The sequence below is a fragment of the Salmo trutta genome, chromosome 13 (genome assembly GCF_901001165.1).
Source record: "Salmo trutta chromosome 13, fSalTru1.1, whole genome shotgun sequence".
In the NCBI taxonomy this organism is placed as follows: Eukaryota; Metazoa; Chordata; class Actinopteri; order Salmoniformes; family Salmonidae; genus Salmo; species Salmo trutta.
Window position 1 is genome coordinate 5188230 of NC_042969.1, and position 18189 is coordinate 5206418.

The 18189-nt window shown below is 41.0% G+C and overlaps 1 protein-coding gene across 5 annotated transcripts in view; it reads left to right on the plus strand.

Moving 5' to 3' along the window:
* LOC115205099 (follistatin-related protein 5) overlaps positions 1–14393 on the plus strand; it is a 156717-nt gene extending 142324 nt beyond the window's left edge. For all 5 annotated transcript variants that reach the window (XM_029770730.1, XM_029770732.1, XM_029770733.1 and 2 more), the window contains 3 exons: positions 885–992; positions 1559–1683; positions 11884–14393. In XM_029770730.1, the coding sequence (XP_029626590.1) occupies positions 885–992; positions 1559–1683; positions 11884–12586 (936 nt within the window). In that variant the 3' untranslated portion in view covers positions 12587–14393. The remainder of the gene's footprint in view (positions 1–884; positions 993–1558; positions 1684–11883) is intronic.
* The last annotated feature ends 3796 nt before the right edge of the window (positions 14394–18189 follow it).

Genomic DNA, 18189 nt, shown 5'->3' on the forward strand with positions numbered 1-18189 from the left:
AACAACAATGTTCACACCTATTCCATCTGATGACTACATGCTCAGCGATTAGTTATGACTCAACACATCTCTCTCATATCTCCTTGTACGATAAATCCCCTCGAGTTACTCTCACAGTAATACCATACACTTTAACATGAAGCAGCCAGGTAAAATGCTCCATTAAGATTTTTACGGGGAGAAAAAAAAAACACTACTTCACCATACTTAAGCTTGTTTTGGTGTCTAATTTCCCAGAAAGAAAGAAAAAAAATAGCTTTTTGTGCCAAGCTAGGTGTAAAAAGCTGGAGTTGTGTTGTTTTTCCTCGCTGTGTGTTTTCTACTGTCAATCCGCACCCGAGTGGACATAATGCATGAGTGCCACACACACATGATTCATCTGTCGGAGCCGGCTGGAACACATCGTAGCCAGGTGTCAAAGAATGGATACGGATTGAAAGCAATTACTTCGGTGTTGTAGAGCAATTGCACTGTCACCACTCGATTTGAAAAGCCGCTCTACGTCCAAACACCTCATACATAAAAAAGGTCGAGCCTCCCCTTTGTCTTGTTAAAAAGGAAAACTTGACTCTTCCTGTCAAATCCAATGCATTAGCGAACGGGGACAGTTGTGATATGCACCGTGCCGAGCGTCAAAGGGTATATCTGTCTAAGAACAGTGTTGAATTGTCCTGATTTGCTCTTTAAGTGCAGACCTGTCTTCAAATAGTTGTGCTTGTTTCAAGCTGTGCTTGATTGAGCTTGCCTGATGTGACGGAACCAATGGAAAAGTCCCAAAAGTGCAAACCCTGTCCACCTGGCACTCCAGGAAGGCTAAAGCAAATGATCAGACTGGGTAAGTAGAGTGTGCTATTTGAGGTTTGTTTTTGTGTGTGTGCTTTCAGACGGTGAGCACAGACCCCTACCCAGTGAAGCTGCACTATGACAAATCCCACGACCAGGTGTGGGTCCTCAGCTGGGGAGACATGGAGAGGAACTTTCCTACTTTGCAGGTAACTGTTTGGCATCACACCGAAATGCACTATATAGAGTAGTGTTACGTGTTCGTCTTGATACTAATGATCTATACAATTGGGTCTATGTATGTGAAAGAAGCAATATTTAGTGTAAACTCACTGTTTAATGGCAATACTATTTTATGTGTTATGATATGGCATAAAAACACTGTGTTGTGACATTTTCGGAACACTACTATTCATTACTTTTCTTCCAATGGGATACATTATCAACTATCAATCCAAGTTTGGTCAACAACCCTTTCCCAAATGGCGTAGTACTAGGTGGCATTTTCTGTTCAATACAAGTTATTAGCCTGCACTGCTTTTGGATTGTTAGGACGTTCCAGTCTCTCTAGTGCATTGTGGCATAATTAAGGCTACCTTTCCTGCATGCGCACACTGATACAAACACACACAGAGGACCTCTCCTCCCAGTGTGAGTTCATGTCAGAAGCGATGCAGGAGGCAAACACAGTGAATAATTCATGACGGCCATGTTAAATATCTCCCCCATCTTCTCCTCCTTTCCCCTCCTCCCCCCTCTGCTGGTGTGGTGCTAGGTGATCAATCAGGCCAGCGGGAGTGTGTCCCACCATACCGTCCACACCCAGCCGCTTGGCAGACGCTTTGATAGAGTGGAGGATTTCTTCATTCCTGCCGCCAGCCTCATCATTAATCACATCAGGTATGTCAGTGTCGGTATGTGTGTGCGTGTGTGTTTGCGAAAGAGAGTCAGAGTGTGTTTGTTTGTGGGTGGGTGGTTGTGTGTGCGTGAGAGAGTCAGTGTGTTTGAGTGTGAATTTAAATACAGCCCCCCCCCTCCTCGGACCACGCCCCCCTGCCTCCCGAAAAGCAGGGTGAGTTTACTGGCCCACTGCTCGTCAGCAACATATGCAGAGCAGATCGATTTGGTGCCTGTGCTTTTGACGGGCGCTCACCGAGACTCAGTCCCGAGCTGCTGACACGCCGAGGCTTAACTTGATACAGAAGGCCTAGCGCAATACCAAACCCTCAGGTGTTGGAGTTGTGGAGAAAGCCAAGTGCCAAGCCGGAGGTATCTGGGATTTAAGGATGTTAACAGACTCCCGGAGAGTTGCATTCGCAAGCCCTAGTTGTAATTAGGTCCACTAAGACTTGTCTGATAGGGTTGCTAAAAAGACATGGCAAAGTACTGAGAATGTACACTACCGGTCACAAGTTTTAGAACACCTACTCATTCAAGGGTTTTTCTTTATTTTTACTATTTTCTACATTGTAGAATAATAGTGAAGACATCAAAACTATAAAATAACACATCTGGAATCATGTATTAACCAAAATGTTTTAAACAAATCCAAATATACTTTATATTTGAGATTCTTCAAATCGCCACCCTTTGCCTTGATGACAGCTTTGCACACTCTTGGCATTCTCTCAACCAGCAGTCACCTGGAATGCATTTCAATTAACAGGTGTGTATGGCCCAACGCAGGAGATGAGAAGCAGGTACAGGGAGTGAACCATTTAATACAGATGGACATGCAACGGAACAGGGAGAGCGTCTGGACATAAACACGACACGACAAACAATGCTACTACCGGGAACAACACAGAGGAGCAGACATATATGCAGGGACAATCAACAAAGTGAGGGAGTCCAGGTGAGTCCAATGAGCGCAGCTCCGCGTAATGATGGTAACAGATGCGTTTGATGACGGGTAAGGAGGGGGAGCGATAGCAGGCATGACAGTACCCCCCCAGGGGCGCCAGCTGGGCGAGCCGGAAGGGCCAGTTAAGGCGTAACAGCCTGACGATCCTGCTGCGGCGTAGGAGCACCATGGGCCGGCTGAAGCATGACGTGGGATGAGAACCTGCCGAGCCAACCGAGGAAAGGAAAGCTCTTGAGCCAGCTATGGCGTGACAGCCCAATGAGCCAGTTTAGGCACCACCGGTTCCATTGGTGGCGGAATCCAAGCCCGGCGTCACCAACAAAACAAGAAAACTCATGGACCGGCTGAGGCATTCGAGCCCGACGAGCCGGCTGAAGTATGACGTGGGATGGGAACCTGCCGAGCCAATCTGGGCAAGTTAACCTCTCGAGCCAGCTAGGGCATGACAGCCCGATGAGCCAGCTTAGGCACCCCCGGTTCCATCGGCGGCAGCCCCCAGGTCCGACGTCACCAACAAAACAAAACCCTAAAAAACTCCCTGTAAAGCCCAACGCAGGAGATGAGAAGCAGGTACAGGGAGTGACCCATTTAATTCAGACGGACATGCAATGGAACAGGGACAGCGTATGGACATAAACGCGACACGACAAACAATGCTACTACACATCCTGCTTACTTCCCTTCGCAATCGGAAGATGTTCAGCAGTGCCATCAGCTCAGAATTGGCAGAAAACAGTGGGACCCTGGAACACCCATCTATCGTCTGGAGAAGTCTGGTCAGAAGTGGCCTTCATGGAAGACTTGTGGCCAAAAAGCCATACCTCCAACGTGGAAACAAGGCCAAGCGACTCAACTATGCACGAAAACACAGGAACTGGGGTGCAGAAAAATGTCAGGAGGTGCTCTGGACTGATGAGTCAAAATTTTTAATATTTGGCTGTAACAGAAGGCAGTTTGTTCGCCGAAAGGCTGGAGAGCGGTACATGAATGAGTGTCTGCAGGCAACAGTGAAGCATGGTGGAGGTTCCTTGCAAGTTTGGCGCTGCATTTCTGCAAATGGATTTGGGGATTTGGTCAGAATTTATGGTCTCCTCAATGCTGAGAAGTACAGGCAGATACTTATCCATCATGCAATACCATCAGGGAGGCATCTGATTGGCCCCAAATGTATTCTGCAGCATGACAATGACCCCAAACATACAGCAAAAGTCATTAAGAACTATCTTCAGCATAAAGAAGAACAAGGAGTCCTGGAAGTGATGGTATGGCCCCCACAGAGCCCTGATCTTAACATCATTGAGTCTGTCTGGGATTACATGAAGAAAGAGAAGCACCTGAGGCTGCCTAAATGCACAGAATATCTGTGGTTTGTCACGCCCTGATCATAGAAAGCCCTCTGGGTTCTCTATGGTGTTTTAGGTCAGGGCGTGACTAGGGGGTGTTCCCATCTTTAATTTCTATGTTGGTGTGAGTATAGTTCCCAATTGGAGGCAGCTGGTGATCGTTGCCTCGAATTGGGGATCATACTTAGTGTGGTCCTTTTCCCACCTGCATTGTGGGATATTGTTTTTGTTTAGTGCTATCTGCGCTACGAACTGCACGTTCGTTTATTTATTTGTTGTTTGAAGTTTCACCTCAATAAATATGTGGAACTCTACTCACTCTGCGCTTTGGTCCACTCATTATAACGAACGTGACTTGGTTAGTTCTCCAAGATGTTTGGGCCAACCTACCTGCCAAGTTCCTTCAAAAACTGTGTGCAAGTGCACCTAGAAGAATTGATGCTGCTTCGAAGGCAAAGGGTGGTCACACCAAATATTGATTTGATGTAGATATTTCTTCTGTTCACTCACTTTGCATTTTGTTACCAGATAAATATAAACTATTAACTTGTCTATTTTTGAAAGCATTCTTACTTTACAGCCTTTTTTCACACCTGCCTAAAACTTTTGAACTGTACTGTATATATATTTCAGTCTGACCTGCTGCAGCTGACTATCAGGCAGTGAGCAGGCTGTGTGAGTGAGTGGTGCGGAGGGCCAGGGGGTGTCTGTGTCCACTATTGGCTGAGTCATGTGAGTGAGAAGACAGAGCAGCACACGTGTACATCGTGACAACTTTTTACCAGTTAGGTAGGCTATTTAACTTGTCACTATGTACGTATGGAAATTTGCAATGGACGTTATGGAACTCCCTCGTGTGTTTATGTTATGGGGAAAAGTCCTCATGAAACTGACATTAAATGTGGCGAATTATACATTTGCATCTGTTGGCCATCAAGTAGCCTAATAATGTATATGCCATTGTAGGCTACTGTAGACTACCATTTGATACAATAAATATGTTTAAATTACTATTTCACTTGATTCATTGCTAATCAAATTGTGTGACTTGTGAAGCCTACCTTGAGCTGGCAAAATAATTGAATAAATACCCTATAACTTCAGTGTATTGTTGTAGCCTTGTGTTATTATGGAATTATTATTGGCCATGTTTAATTAATTAAATTGGAAGTTATCAAAGCTATATCGCAATTGTCGATTAGTTATTATAACACATTAGATTGACGTAACAGTCAGATTAGGCTACAGATAATGATAATCAATGGCTGTTGTTGACAAGCATATACAGTTCATATTCATATTATTCATATTTAATTCAGTGATTGAAATTACGACCTCATTCTCAATCGCCTCGCTTTTCATGTTGAATAATTTAGTCTGTTAATTTGAGCTAAGCAAGCTGCTAAATTGTTCAGTTTACGTATTGCTTACATTTCAGATAGTCTACTGTAGCCTGTAGACTATCTAAATAAGATGTAGGCCTATCAGGGGCTACAGCCTCCCTGCGTCTAAGTGCACTCAGGCTATCCAGAAGGCCAATTTTAGTTACTTTAAGGAGCTGTTCTCTCTCTGTGGGTCTAACCCCAAGAAGTTCTGGAAAACGGTTAAAGACCTGGAGAATAAACCCTCCTCCTCACAGCTGCCCATGTCCCTTAATGTTGATGATGTGGTTGTTACTGACAAGAAGCATATGGCTGAGCTCTTTAATCACCACTTCATAAAGTTAGGATTCCTATTTGACTCAGCCATGCCTCCTTGCCCATCCAACGTTTCCTCATCTCCCACCCTTTCTAATGCGCCTATCCCCAATGTTTTTCCCTCTTTTTCCCCTGCCCCGCTACAAAGTTTCTCCCTGCAGGCAGTCACTGAGGCCAAGGTGCTAAAGGAGCTCCTTAACCATGACCCCCAAAAAACATCGGGGTCAGATGGTTTAGACCCTTTCTTCTTTAAGGTTGCTGACCCTATCATCTCTAACCTTTTTAACCTGTCTCTCCTTTCTGGGGAGGTTCCCATTGCTTGGAAGGCAGCCACGGTTCGTCCTTTATTTAAAGGGGGGATACATTTTTATATGTTTTTTTTAATTTAACCTTTATTTAACTAGACAAATCAGTTAAGAACAAATTCATATTTACATTGACGGCCTACCAAAACGCAAAAGACCTCCTGCGGGGACAGGGGCCTGGGATAAAAAAATTAAAATAATAATAAATATAACAAATATAGGACAAAACACACATCACGACAAGAGAGACAACACAACATTACATAAAGAGAGACCTAAGACAACAACATAGCAAGGCAGACATGACAACACAGCATGGTAGCAACACAACATGACAACAACATGGTAGAAACACAACATGGTAGCAGCACAAAACATGGTACAAACATTATTGGGCACAGACAACAGCACAAAGGGCAAGAAGGTAGAGACAACAATACATTTTGCAAAGCAGCCTCAACTGTCAGTAAGAGTGTCCATTATTGAGTGTTTGAATGAAGAGATTGAGATAAAACTGTCCAGTTTGAGTGTTTGTTGCAGCTCGTTCCAGTCGCTAGCTGCAGCGAACTGAAAAGACGGCGACCCAGGGATGTGTGTACTTTGGGGACAACTAACAGAATGTGACTGACAGAATGGGTTTTGAATGTGGAGGATGAGGGCTACAGTATATATCTCACATAGGAGGGAGTGAGGCCATAGAGGGTTTTATAAATAAGCATCAACCAGTTGGTCCAGTTGCTTCTAACGTCGTTACGTCAATATTCATTCTTAATTGGCTCGATAATGTTATGGAAAAAGGGTTTATTGTATAAATGTAACAACTCCTCTCTTGCTGTGGAAAAACAATTTGGGCTAGTTTCAGGCCTTTGGGCAGGTTTTGAGTGGTCATTGGTTAGACATTTTAGCTTGATCTGGCAATCCTGGAGACACCACTGCTAAGCATAGAGTGCACTGAACAGAGAGTGCAGTTGCACTTGACCAAATCAATTCCAGTAATTCATTAAATAATTATACATTTACTCTGACCTGTCGCGACCCACCATTAACAGACCCGCGACGCAAACCCATACTTTAGGAAAGGCTGATATAGATACAATAACAGCACTTGATACAAATAACACTACTGCTTATAAAAAACCCAGACTCAAAACTGATTCAAAATTAGCAATGTCCCTTGTGTCCAAAAGTAATCTAACACTAGGTCAAATCAAATCAAAGTTTATTTGGAACGTGCGCCGAATACAACAGGTGTAGACCTTACAGTGAAATGCTAACTAACCAATAGTGCAAAAAAGGTATTAGGTGAACAATAGGTAAGTAAAGAAATAAAACAACAGTAAAAAGACAGGCTATATACAGTAGCGAGGCTACATACAGACACCGGTTAGTCGGGTTGATTGAGGTAGTATGTACATGTAGATATGGTTAAAGTGACTATGCATATATGATGAACAGAGAGTAGCACTAGCGAAAAAGGTACTGGTTTCCTGGTGCCAGATTATGCCTACTCAGAAGCATGTTCAGTGGAGAATCTACATGGAATCTACATTTAGTCCACAAATAGACTTTAATCTATGACCATTCATTTTGCCCTAGGTGTGCTCAATTGAACCTCCCTGGGGTGACAGGTAGGCAGACTGCCACCCTTTATGTCCAATGGAGAGGTCAAACTATGTCCACTCTGGATAGATCAAACTCAATCAAGCGCACCTATTGATAGCTTTTCATGCGTAATAACTCCCTTAGCCTCAGGCAAGATCAATCCATTGTGGATGTGCCCAACAACTCCACCAAACCAATATGCAGTCAGTGCACCTCATAGCCCAAAACAGGAGTCTCAGTGCACTGAATATCACAATAGACAAAGGCTTTGGAGGCTTTTAGATTTAGCAAGAAAAACCATCCAGGGGCTTTGGGGAGCTGCGAATCAATGCCAAGGATATGGCATTGTGCACAAGGACTTTTTAAACACCCTATCCCTTTTAAACGTCTGATAACGCGGCTTAAAAGAGCCCTTGATTGTGCTCTTAGGGCGCAAACATCTATTGAATGTTTTTGCTGACTCTATTATAGAGGTATTGGACTTAAATACCGGTCCAATCTTTTGTACTGTTGTTTCTACCTCGCTTGGTGGGGAGTCGACAATGGTGAAAGTTTTGCTGGCTGTGTTGTATGTCATGTTTTTACATTTCTGTCAGTGACTGGACAATGGAAGAAATAGTAGACCTTACAGTGTTCGTATGGATTTGAACATGGAGGTATACATTTCTTAGCCTTTCTTCATTCTACAGTAAGTAAGTGCTGCCATTCTTACATAAACATAGACTTTTGTCTATATCTCATCTATATCTTACAATATTTCAAAGCAGCATTATGCATTTGGGAGATCATCCGAGCAGTACACTAGTAAGGTTTAGACCAGTGATATCTAGGATGTAAACCAGCCCCACTCTGATAGCTTCAACAGGCCTTTGTAGTTTTAGCAGTAGGGTTATTGCAGTATGCACTGTTTCTGAAAGCTGGCTTATGTCATAGCTATGTTAGGTAACAATACATCAGCAAGTCAATAAAATGCATGAAGTGTGAGAACATTATTTAAAATGTGATTTTTATTTTCATATTGGAGGACAGTTAAACATAATGACATAAGGACTTAATGATACATTCATAACCCATACATAACACATTCATAAGTAGTGTGCGCAATCATTTCTTACATGCTTATGTCAAGCACTGCAAGTTGATGTTTTCATTATGTATCAGTACATTTTTGGACTGTGCTCACTTGAACAGGAAGGTGGCGCGGCGGTCCTTCGTGGGCAAATTTTGTCATCAAAGTCTGACATTTTCTGGATTTATGCTGCATTTAAAACAACTGAGAACTCTGAAAAAAACAAGGTCTAATCATGATGACGTCATTGATCTTCAGATCGTAGCTCTAGAAAAAGGCCGGATTTACAATTCTGAGTTGGATGTATTTTCGTATTTTCCCAGTCGGAGCTCATTTATTCCCTCCTTCCCAGTTGTCTTGAACTCAATGAAGTCAAGTTTTCGCAGTTCCGAGTTAACAGTTGTTTTGAGCGCGGCACAAATCATGCTTCATTGGCCAATGTTGAATGTTTATCATTTTAAACTTGGAAAAGAGCCCCTTAATCGCAGATTTGGGACCACACAGCCACTGTCACTGATTTCTTCCAAACCACTCATTGTTGAATTTGCGATTTCCAACTTGTTGTGTAATGTTTATGTCCAATGGCCGATGAGCACCGATACGTTTTATCTATAATTTATCTTCATTATTTCTCTTCATATGACAAGGATTAAAAAGGATTTGCCAGTAGATTGTCGACTTGATTCATGATGATGACTGCTAGCTAAGATTTTGAAAGTGTGATGTTGACATGATCAGTCCAATCAAAGCTACTGTACATATATCCTGATTTGACGTCATTTTATCTATGGCCAACAACCTTAAGCCTTCTTGGATGGGCTCTTCTAATGTAACTCTATGGCAGCACCAAAGGGGCTAGAATTTTCAAAGTCTACTGTTAAACTTGGCGGTGACATAGTGTCCCCATAAGTGACAGAACACTGAGCCAATCACGGTGCAATGCTCCATATGTTTTGCTGGCTTTCCCCACCACCTCAGAAAGCACTGAGCTAGGCTGAACACTAGGCTGCCTTACTCAAGAAAACAAAACAGAGACCATGTTTGTATGCGGCTTTATTAACTCAATGATATATATATTTTTTACATTGTTTGCAAACTTTACAAGCAAAGCCAGCCCAGATTATACTTTTACTGTTCATAGAGAATGTATTAATGCCAAAATAACAAGCAAAACAGGCAAGCCCAAAAATGTGGGGCTCAAAACTGGCCCCACCTGCGCTGAATGATGGGTCACCACTGAATTTAACAAATAAATATTAAACCAATGAATTGATTAATAAGTCGTTTCGCCTATTACAGAGAAAACATCCTTATTTTCATCTGTTTATAAATTGAGTTCAGGTGGACCAAAAAGCCTCCTGCCTTATTATAAAGTATGCAAGAAAAACTACAACAAAGTATACAGCTCATAACTCAACACACAAGTGTTACTTTTCACATAATTCCACAGTATTTGTAAAAATCTGTATAGTGTACCCATTATGGGAGGCATGCTGAAAACAAAACAACAAAAGGCAACTCGCAATTTATATTTTGCTCAATGTGTTTACATCAAAGTCAGCCCAGATTATACTTTTACTGTTCATAGAGAACGCAAACAAGCCCATATTTCTCAAACTTTTTCTAACAAACTTCAGCACTACTCATTTTTAGCAGAAATAAGGCTGAAGGCAAAATTGTCATATTGACCTTCATATATCAAATACTCTGCTTTGTATCACTGTAGATGTGCTCCATTCACTGATCTGTCTTAATGTACACATATGTAGAGAGTAGGGACATTTATCATGGGGAGTAGGGATGTCCTAAAATGTATACCATACAGGTGATACATTCACATAGCACTTGATGGTATTTACAGTTGCTTGCAGTAACATAGTACTCCTTTCTCCCTATCAGGAGTCCACCCACAACATCATTTTACTTTCCTTTTTTCTCATTCTCCCATAGATCAAATGATAGTTATTTTCTCTAACTGTGTTAGCTTTGAATTAATTTCGCTCCCTGTGGGTGTGCTTTTTATTACTTGAAGGTGCTTGTGTTGGGATCAAAAGCTCCCTGGGAAGAAATCCTGTGGATTTTGTGGTGGAAGTTCGAACATTCTAGAAACTCACAATTACACAAAATCCAAGGGTATTTATATATCAAAAGATAAAGGCCATGGTAATGGACCATGCAGGCCCTCCGATTTCATGACCCAATGCAGCACCTAGTTCACGTCCACTATCAGTCCCATTGATGTCCAAGTCCCCAGCCCTAACGCCTCAAATGGACGATACAATCTCTGGATCAATGCTTTACTTCACAGTGCTGATAATGTGCTCCATCACTCTCTAACAGTAATTTTCTGTCCACATGAACAGACAGTGGGGGTGTTTAAAATCACATAAAAGAAGACGGATGATACCGAGATTGAAGTGCATGTCAGGATTGATCAGACAGCATTCAGATTTAATTTTGCCATGTCGGCCCCTCACATTCGCCCTCCAGTCTTGCATATCAGAATTCGAATGTGTCATTATCACTCCTCTTTAGATTTTCTATGTATAATATAGTATTTTCAATGATTAATATGCCCATGGAAATCTATTACGGTGAAGCATAGGGCAGACGATTTTTAACTCAGCTTGCTGAGATTGCTCATCTGAGGCGATAAGAAAATGGCCACTGAAATGTGAAAATGTAGACCGTATCCACCCCTCTCTTCTTCTCAAACCAATCCTAAGGCCTTTTCTTTGAGGAACTGAAATATTGCAGCTAAGAGAGTCACACACCCCAGTCAATTCAGAGTATAATAATAGGAGAGGTGATGCAAATGGAAGTCCCTGTCACTGTTAAGATTTTAATCACAGCGTGAGCGGGGAAAATGTGCAACTATTCCATAGTCGTGAGGATAACAGACTTCGCTCGAAAATCATACATTTACTTCTACTCTCCACAATTGTAAATGTAACTGTAGTCTTGGTGAAGGTTGGCTTTAATTCTAATGCAGCACCACTATGAATTGTGAAGTCCAGAAGCAAAATAAAATTGATTCAAGTCTGTAGGTGTAATGTGCAACATGAATGAATGGATGAATTAATTAATAAATAAGCATAAAATACATTTTAAAGTATATTTTTTTGTGTCGACCCTCAACAGTACTTTTAATGGTTTTATATGTGTCATAAAAATGTGAACAAGTATACTAACATTCAAAATGTATTTTCTCTCTGTCTAGATTTGGAATCGTCCTCCACAGAAATGAACCGGCGCTCCACAAGATCGACCTGGAGACCACGTCGTCAGGGAAGAACATCAGCCTGCTCAAGTACAACTGCATTCCCAAGTCCCTGGCTTACACCCACCTGGGAGGCTACTACTTCATCAACTGCAGGCCTGATTCCACGGGCGCCACCCAGCCCCAGCTCATCGTAGACAGTGTGACAGACTCCGTGAATGGACACAACGGGGACGTCACCGGCACCCCGTACGTGTCTCCGGACGGTCACTACCTGTTCACGGTGGACGACCGCAACGGCTTGATGAGAATCCAGCAGATCACGGTGCGCGGGGAGATCGGCGAGCCCTTCGACATCCACACCAACCTTCACCTGTCTGATGTGGCCTTCCAGCCGTCGTTCACCGAGGTCCACCAGTACAACGTCTTCGGAAGTTCGGGAAGCCAAACGGACTCTCTATATGTCGAGCTGAGCACAGGCAATGTGAAGATGATCAAGAGTCTGAAGGAGGCAACCAAGACATCCGATTGGCCGTGGAGCAGTAGGAACCGCGTGATGACCGGCAGTGGACTTTTCGGACAGTACCTCATGACCCCGTCCAGGGAGTCTATTTTCATCCTGGACGGTCGTCTCAACAAGCTCAACTGCGAGATCACCGATGTTGTCAAAGGCAACGTAGTGACGTGGGTTGGCGAGTCGTAGGCCGGTCTGTGTTTAGACTCGTCCTGTGTTATTATTAAGGTACAGTTGCACTGAATTTGGTTGCAGATACATAATTTATTGGGTGTGAAGAAAAACGTAAGCAATTCTCAAAACCAAAATTCACAGATCAAAATCGTATTGGATGTTGGGACCTTCATTAAAAAAAATAGGGAGTGATTTGTTGGCGTTGTTTACTAGCCGAGTTGAAATCTTGGTGGTTCCACAATATCTTCTAGGGGATATCTGTTAAAATTAGACAAATTAGCGTCATATTAGCATTTTTTGATTGCAAGTCTTGCTAATTCAATTGGATGGACGTTTTTTGATAATCACGTCAACTGGCGTTTCGCTAAAAAGAGGGAGAAAATATGTCTAGACTATCCTCCTCTGTTTCGTCTACTCCCGTTCCATTTTTTTTCCTGTGCCTTGAAGGAAAACAAACTCCAAAAGAGGAATTAACATAATTATTCCCATTGCGGCTGCAGATTACACCTTCTTCTCTTTGACCCTCATTCATGGTGAGAGATTCTCCAAAAATCCATGTTTCTCGTCTTATTTTCATCTCGGACCGATGTGGAGCCCATTCTGGGCTAATTAAAATGAGCTCTTGCTGAGACCCCGTCTCGTTTGAAGTGGAGATGGAGAGATCGAGTTGTCCGTTATGATGTAGTGCTGCTTGGTCACCTTTGATCTCTGAGAGTCTTCAACAGAGCTAGTGATTTGAATGTGATTTCGTCCAACAATCCAAGTCTCAATGACAATGTTAATAGATTGATCCATCTTAATATTTGTGGGATAAATTAATTAAAGTTTCACACTTTGATTCACAAGGTCAATGTGTGTGTGTGTGTGTGTAGAAAAATATTCAAATTTGAAGAATATCCCTGGCCCAAAAGGAGTCATAGTATATAATAGAATGTACTTACATATTGTCAGTCAATTTTGGCAATGTTTAGCAAATGGATATGTATCATTACAGTGAAAGAAAGAGGGATTTGTTTAGTTGGAAGTGGATTTGTGCAGTTGTAGAGAATAGAGGCACTTTGAGCTGTGTGGGTCTAATATAGAGAGAGAATATAGAGAGAGACCTTGGTCTATAAGCTTCAAATGTGAGTCACATTTCTTTTCAAATGCTACGAGGCAGAGCGTAGTTGGATGAATCAGTTGCATCTATGAAACCTGGCGAGTATGTGGCCCATTGTGCTTAGGACACAAATTCTTTCCTCGAAGGACACATTCTATGCATTTTCACCATAGCACTCTAACACAAACACAATGAGGAATATGTTAATGTATTATTTTTCAAATCTAATGTTGGACCTCTGGTTGGTTATGGACAGGTCCATTTTATGTTCCCAATTAAGATAATACATTTTTATATAATTTGATGTTTTGTTTTATTTGGTCAATTCAATTTCAATTCATCAAAAAATGATATCACATTTTGTTTGGTGTTGCCCCTTGATACCAATAGGACTGTACTGATTACCTGTGACTTTTCTTATTGTTTTCTGTATATAGCAGCAAAGTTGACTGAGTTCCTTAACATAGTAGTTTTCAGAACATTTTTGAGGGCTCTGTTCATTATTTTGAGTGAAGATGCACCCACCTTTTTAAGAAACGAAAAGAGCACCATTGTCATCTCGCTATCCTTGACCAAGTACATAGTGATTTCACCTACTGAGACATTGTAGTTTTCATTATAGCCATGTACTGTTTGTTGATTCATGTGGTTATTATTTATGTAGAGAATACACACTTGACATTTTACCTGACAATAAAGTCTATACCTCCTTTCTGTGGAAAATGTGTTTCAAACATGGTTTCAGCCCACACTCTACTAATGCCGTTGAAAAACCAGGTTCAACACAGTTTAGAGAAGCTTCTTCGGTAATGCTTCTGTTGCTCACAATAGCCCCGTTTATACCTGGTTCTAACATCTGTCCTCTCTCTTGATATTGTCCACATTCTCACATTTTCAGACAGGTGTAGACAATTAAAAGATGCATTGTGACCTGATTGTGATCAGATATTCCTGACCACCTCCAGAGGTAGTCAGCGACCCATTGTACCTGGATATCAATAAAGTGAAAACAGATCTGGATGGTCAAACCATTTAAATCATAATTATACCGATCTCTAAAAGCATTGACAGGTAGCACCATTGACTTATGGCATCAATAATTGTTTTAAAATAAATACATTCATATTATTTTCAAAGAATATCTGTCAAATAATCTGCATACAGGGAGGTAACAGGAAATCTTGTCACAATGCGGACACAGTGCATGGATAAGAGACACAATTTACTACCATGTGTAGCTATAACAGGCTACAATGTGTGCACAATCAGAATGTGGATAAGATCAGGACAAAGAATGCATGTTAGCACCAGGTATAAATGAGGCTCATGACATTCTGAGAATATGAACATATCTATGAATTTTCTTGAATATCATTTTGAAAGAGCTTTGGAAATTTCATTTGAATGACCCCTATATTGATTCAGCAGTTTTTGTCGCTCTTACAAAACTAATTCCACACCCAATCGTGTCTGCTTGAGATTAAAGGAGACCCACACAATGTGGGTGTGCTGATACATAACTTATTGATGGGCACTTCACATAACCATGATTTTATTTTAAAATTTAAAAAAAATATATTTAAAAAAATGTGATCATCATTAGAAATTGCAATCGCTATTACAAAATGATGTGTAGTAGTCAGTGTTGGGGAGTAGTGAACTACATGTAATTCAACTAGCAATTGAATTACATTTTGCTGTAGCTTGGTGGTAGTTTTACTAAATTCAAATGTTGGTTGTGTTTTCAGTATTTAATAACTTTTTTGCTATGTAGTGGTGTAGCTAACTTCTGGAACTACAATTACTTTTTTTGCAAAAATAACAGAAAATATGAGTAAAGCAAGGCAAGATTTCCTTTCTTTTTCTGGAAGACCAGCCTAATTTTCACTTGAAACATAGTTTTTATGTTTAATAGACAAAATTACACATGATGTTAACATCTGACTCCAGGATGATCTTTCTTGCAATTTGTAGTCTATGACATTTCAGATTTAGATATGATAATTTTTCTCAAAGTAGTTTGGATGTAGTGAACTACTTTTTCAAAGTAACAATAGTTAAGTAAACTACACAGAACAAAAATATAAATGCAGCAACATGTAGTGTTGGTCCAATGTTTTCATGTGTCACGTTGGTATGAATGATTCGGGAGACAGACACAGGAATGCGTATTTTTCTTTTTATTGTACCCAAATTACGGCGTGCCACGGCACGGGGACGAAGACCAAACAAACACTATACAAAACACAGGGTAGAAACCCAAAACAAAAGAGCGAGGAATAAATAACACACGCGCACAATATTTAACACACGGGACGAGACCCGTAATCATCAATGGCACGAAAGCCAAAACACATAGCACAGGTACTCACATGCACCAACGGATATTGTAACAATAATCAACAGGACAATGGTGAACAAAGGGCATACTTATACAATTACTAATCAATGGGAATGGGGACCAGGTGTGCGTTATGACAGTTCCGGAGGGATTCGTGACATCTTGAGCTGAAATAAAAGATCCCAGATATTTTCCAAACACACGAAAAGCTTATTGTTGTGCTGGGGTAATAAAAGGCCACTCTAAAATGTGCCGTTTTGTCACAGAATTTTTGCCACAGATGTCTCAAGCTTTAAGGGAGCGTGCAATTGGCATGCTAACTGCAGGAATGTCTACCAGAACTGTTGCCAGAAAATGGAATGTTCATTCCTCTACCATGAGCCGCCTCCAACGTCATTTTTGAGAATTTGGCAGTACTTCCAACCGGCCTCACAACCCTAGACCATGTGTAACCACGCCAGCCCAGGACCTCCACATCCAGCTCCTTTACTTGTGGGACTGTCTGAGATCAGCTATGGGTCTTACTTCCCTCAAGATGTTTAAGGACATAATTAAGAAGAGTGACAGTTGCATCTTTCACACCTGTCCTGACTGCAATGGGTCTAAGCAAACTGCAATGAGTCTAAAGGGTCCTGAAACTTGGCCATAATCTCACCCTGAACATTATGTTTAAAGGTTTTCATGGTCAGTGAGGAAAGGGCTACATGCAACAATTTCAGGTTTCTGGTCCACGCCCCTACCTTTAGGTGTCTGTATTCCCAGCCATATGAAATCCATAGATTAGGACCTAATGAATTTATTTAAATTGACTGATTTCCATATATGAACTGTAAGTTACATGTTACATTTATATTTGTGTTATGTTACGTTTATATGTTTCTTAAGGGTAGCTTTAGTGTAGCTTAACTTGTTGTAGTGTGAAGTAATTGGTAGCTTGGTAAACTATATTTTCAGAATAGCTCTCCCCAACACTGGTAATAGTGCTCAAGTCATTTGCATATAAAGCGAGTAACAATCAGAGAGTATAAATACTAAAGCTAATTGTAGTTAAATGAAGGAAATTTATTAGAAACCGAATACCAGTATTGTAATGTCGAGTGATATTTGAGTGAGAGATGACGACTGACGCAAATAAAAACATTTTTTTTCTTGCGTTTACGTTAGATATTACGTTGAAGGAATACAGTGCCTTCAGAAAGAATTAACACCCCCTGATTTTTTCCACATTTTGCTGTGTTACAAAGTGGGATTAAAATGTATTTCATTTTCATTTTTTTGTCAACGATCTACAAAAAATACTCTAATGTCAATGCATGTTAGAATCACCTTGGCAGCGATTACAGCTCTGAGTCTTTCTGGATAGGTCTCTAAGAGCTTTGCAAACCTGGATTGTACAATATTTACCCATTATTCTTTAAAAAATGATTCACGCTCTGTCAAGTTAGTTGTTGATTATTGCTGACTGGCATTTTCAAGTCTTACCGTAGATTTTCAAGCCGATTTTCAAGCCGATTTAAGTCAAAACTGTAACTAGGTAACTCAGGAACATTTAATGTAATCTTGGTTAGCAACTCCATTGTATATTTGGCCTTGTGTTTTAGATTATTGTCCTGCTGAATGGTGAATTAATCTCCAAGTGTTTGTTCGAAAGCAGACTGAACCAAGTTTTCCTCTAGGATTTTCCCTGTTCTTAGCTTTATTCCATTGATTTATATTCTAAAAAACTCCTTGCCGATGACAAGCATACCCATAACATGATGCAGCCACCACCATGCTTGAAAATATGAAGAGCGGTACTCAGTGATATATTGTGTTGGATTTTCCCTCAACATAACGCTTTGTATTCAATTTAATACATTTTATTTTCAGTCTTTAACACAACAAAATGTGGAAAAAGTCAAGGGGTGTGAATACTTTCTGAGGGCACCTTACCGGCTTGCCCTACCTGATAGTGCCAGATCAGTGACACAAAATCTCAATTTAATACATTTTATTTTCAGTCTTTAACACAACAAAATGTGGAAAAAGTCAAGGGGTGTGAATACTTTCTGAAGGCACTTTACCGGCTCGCTCTACCTGATAGTGCCAGTCCCCAGCTAGCTAACCCATCCACGTTTCTCACATTGCTGTATGTCATATAGGTCACACTATGATGTTCAAAGCCATTACAAGGAGTTT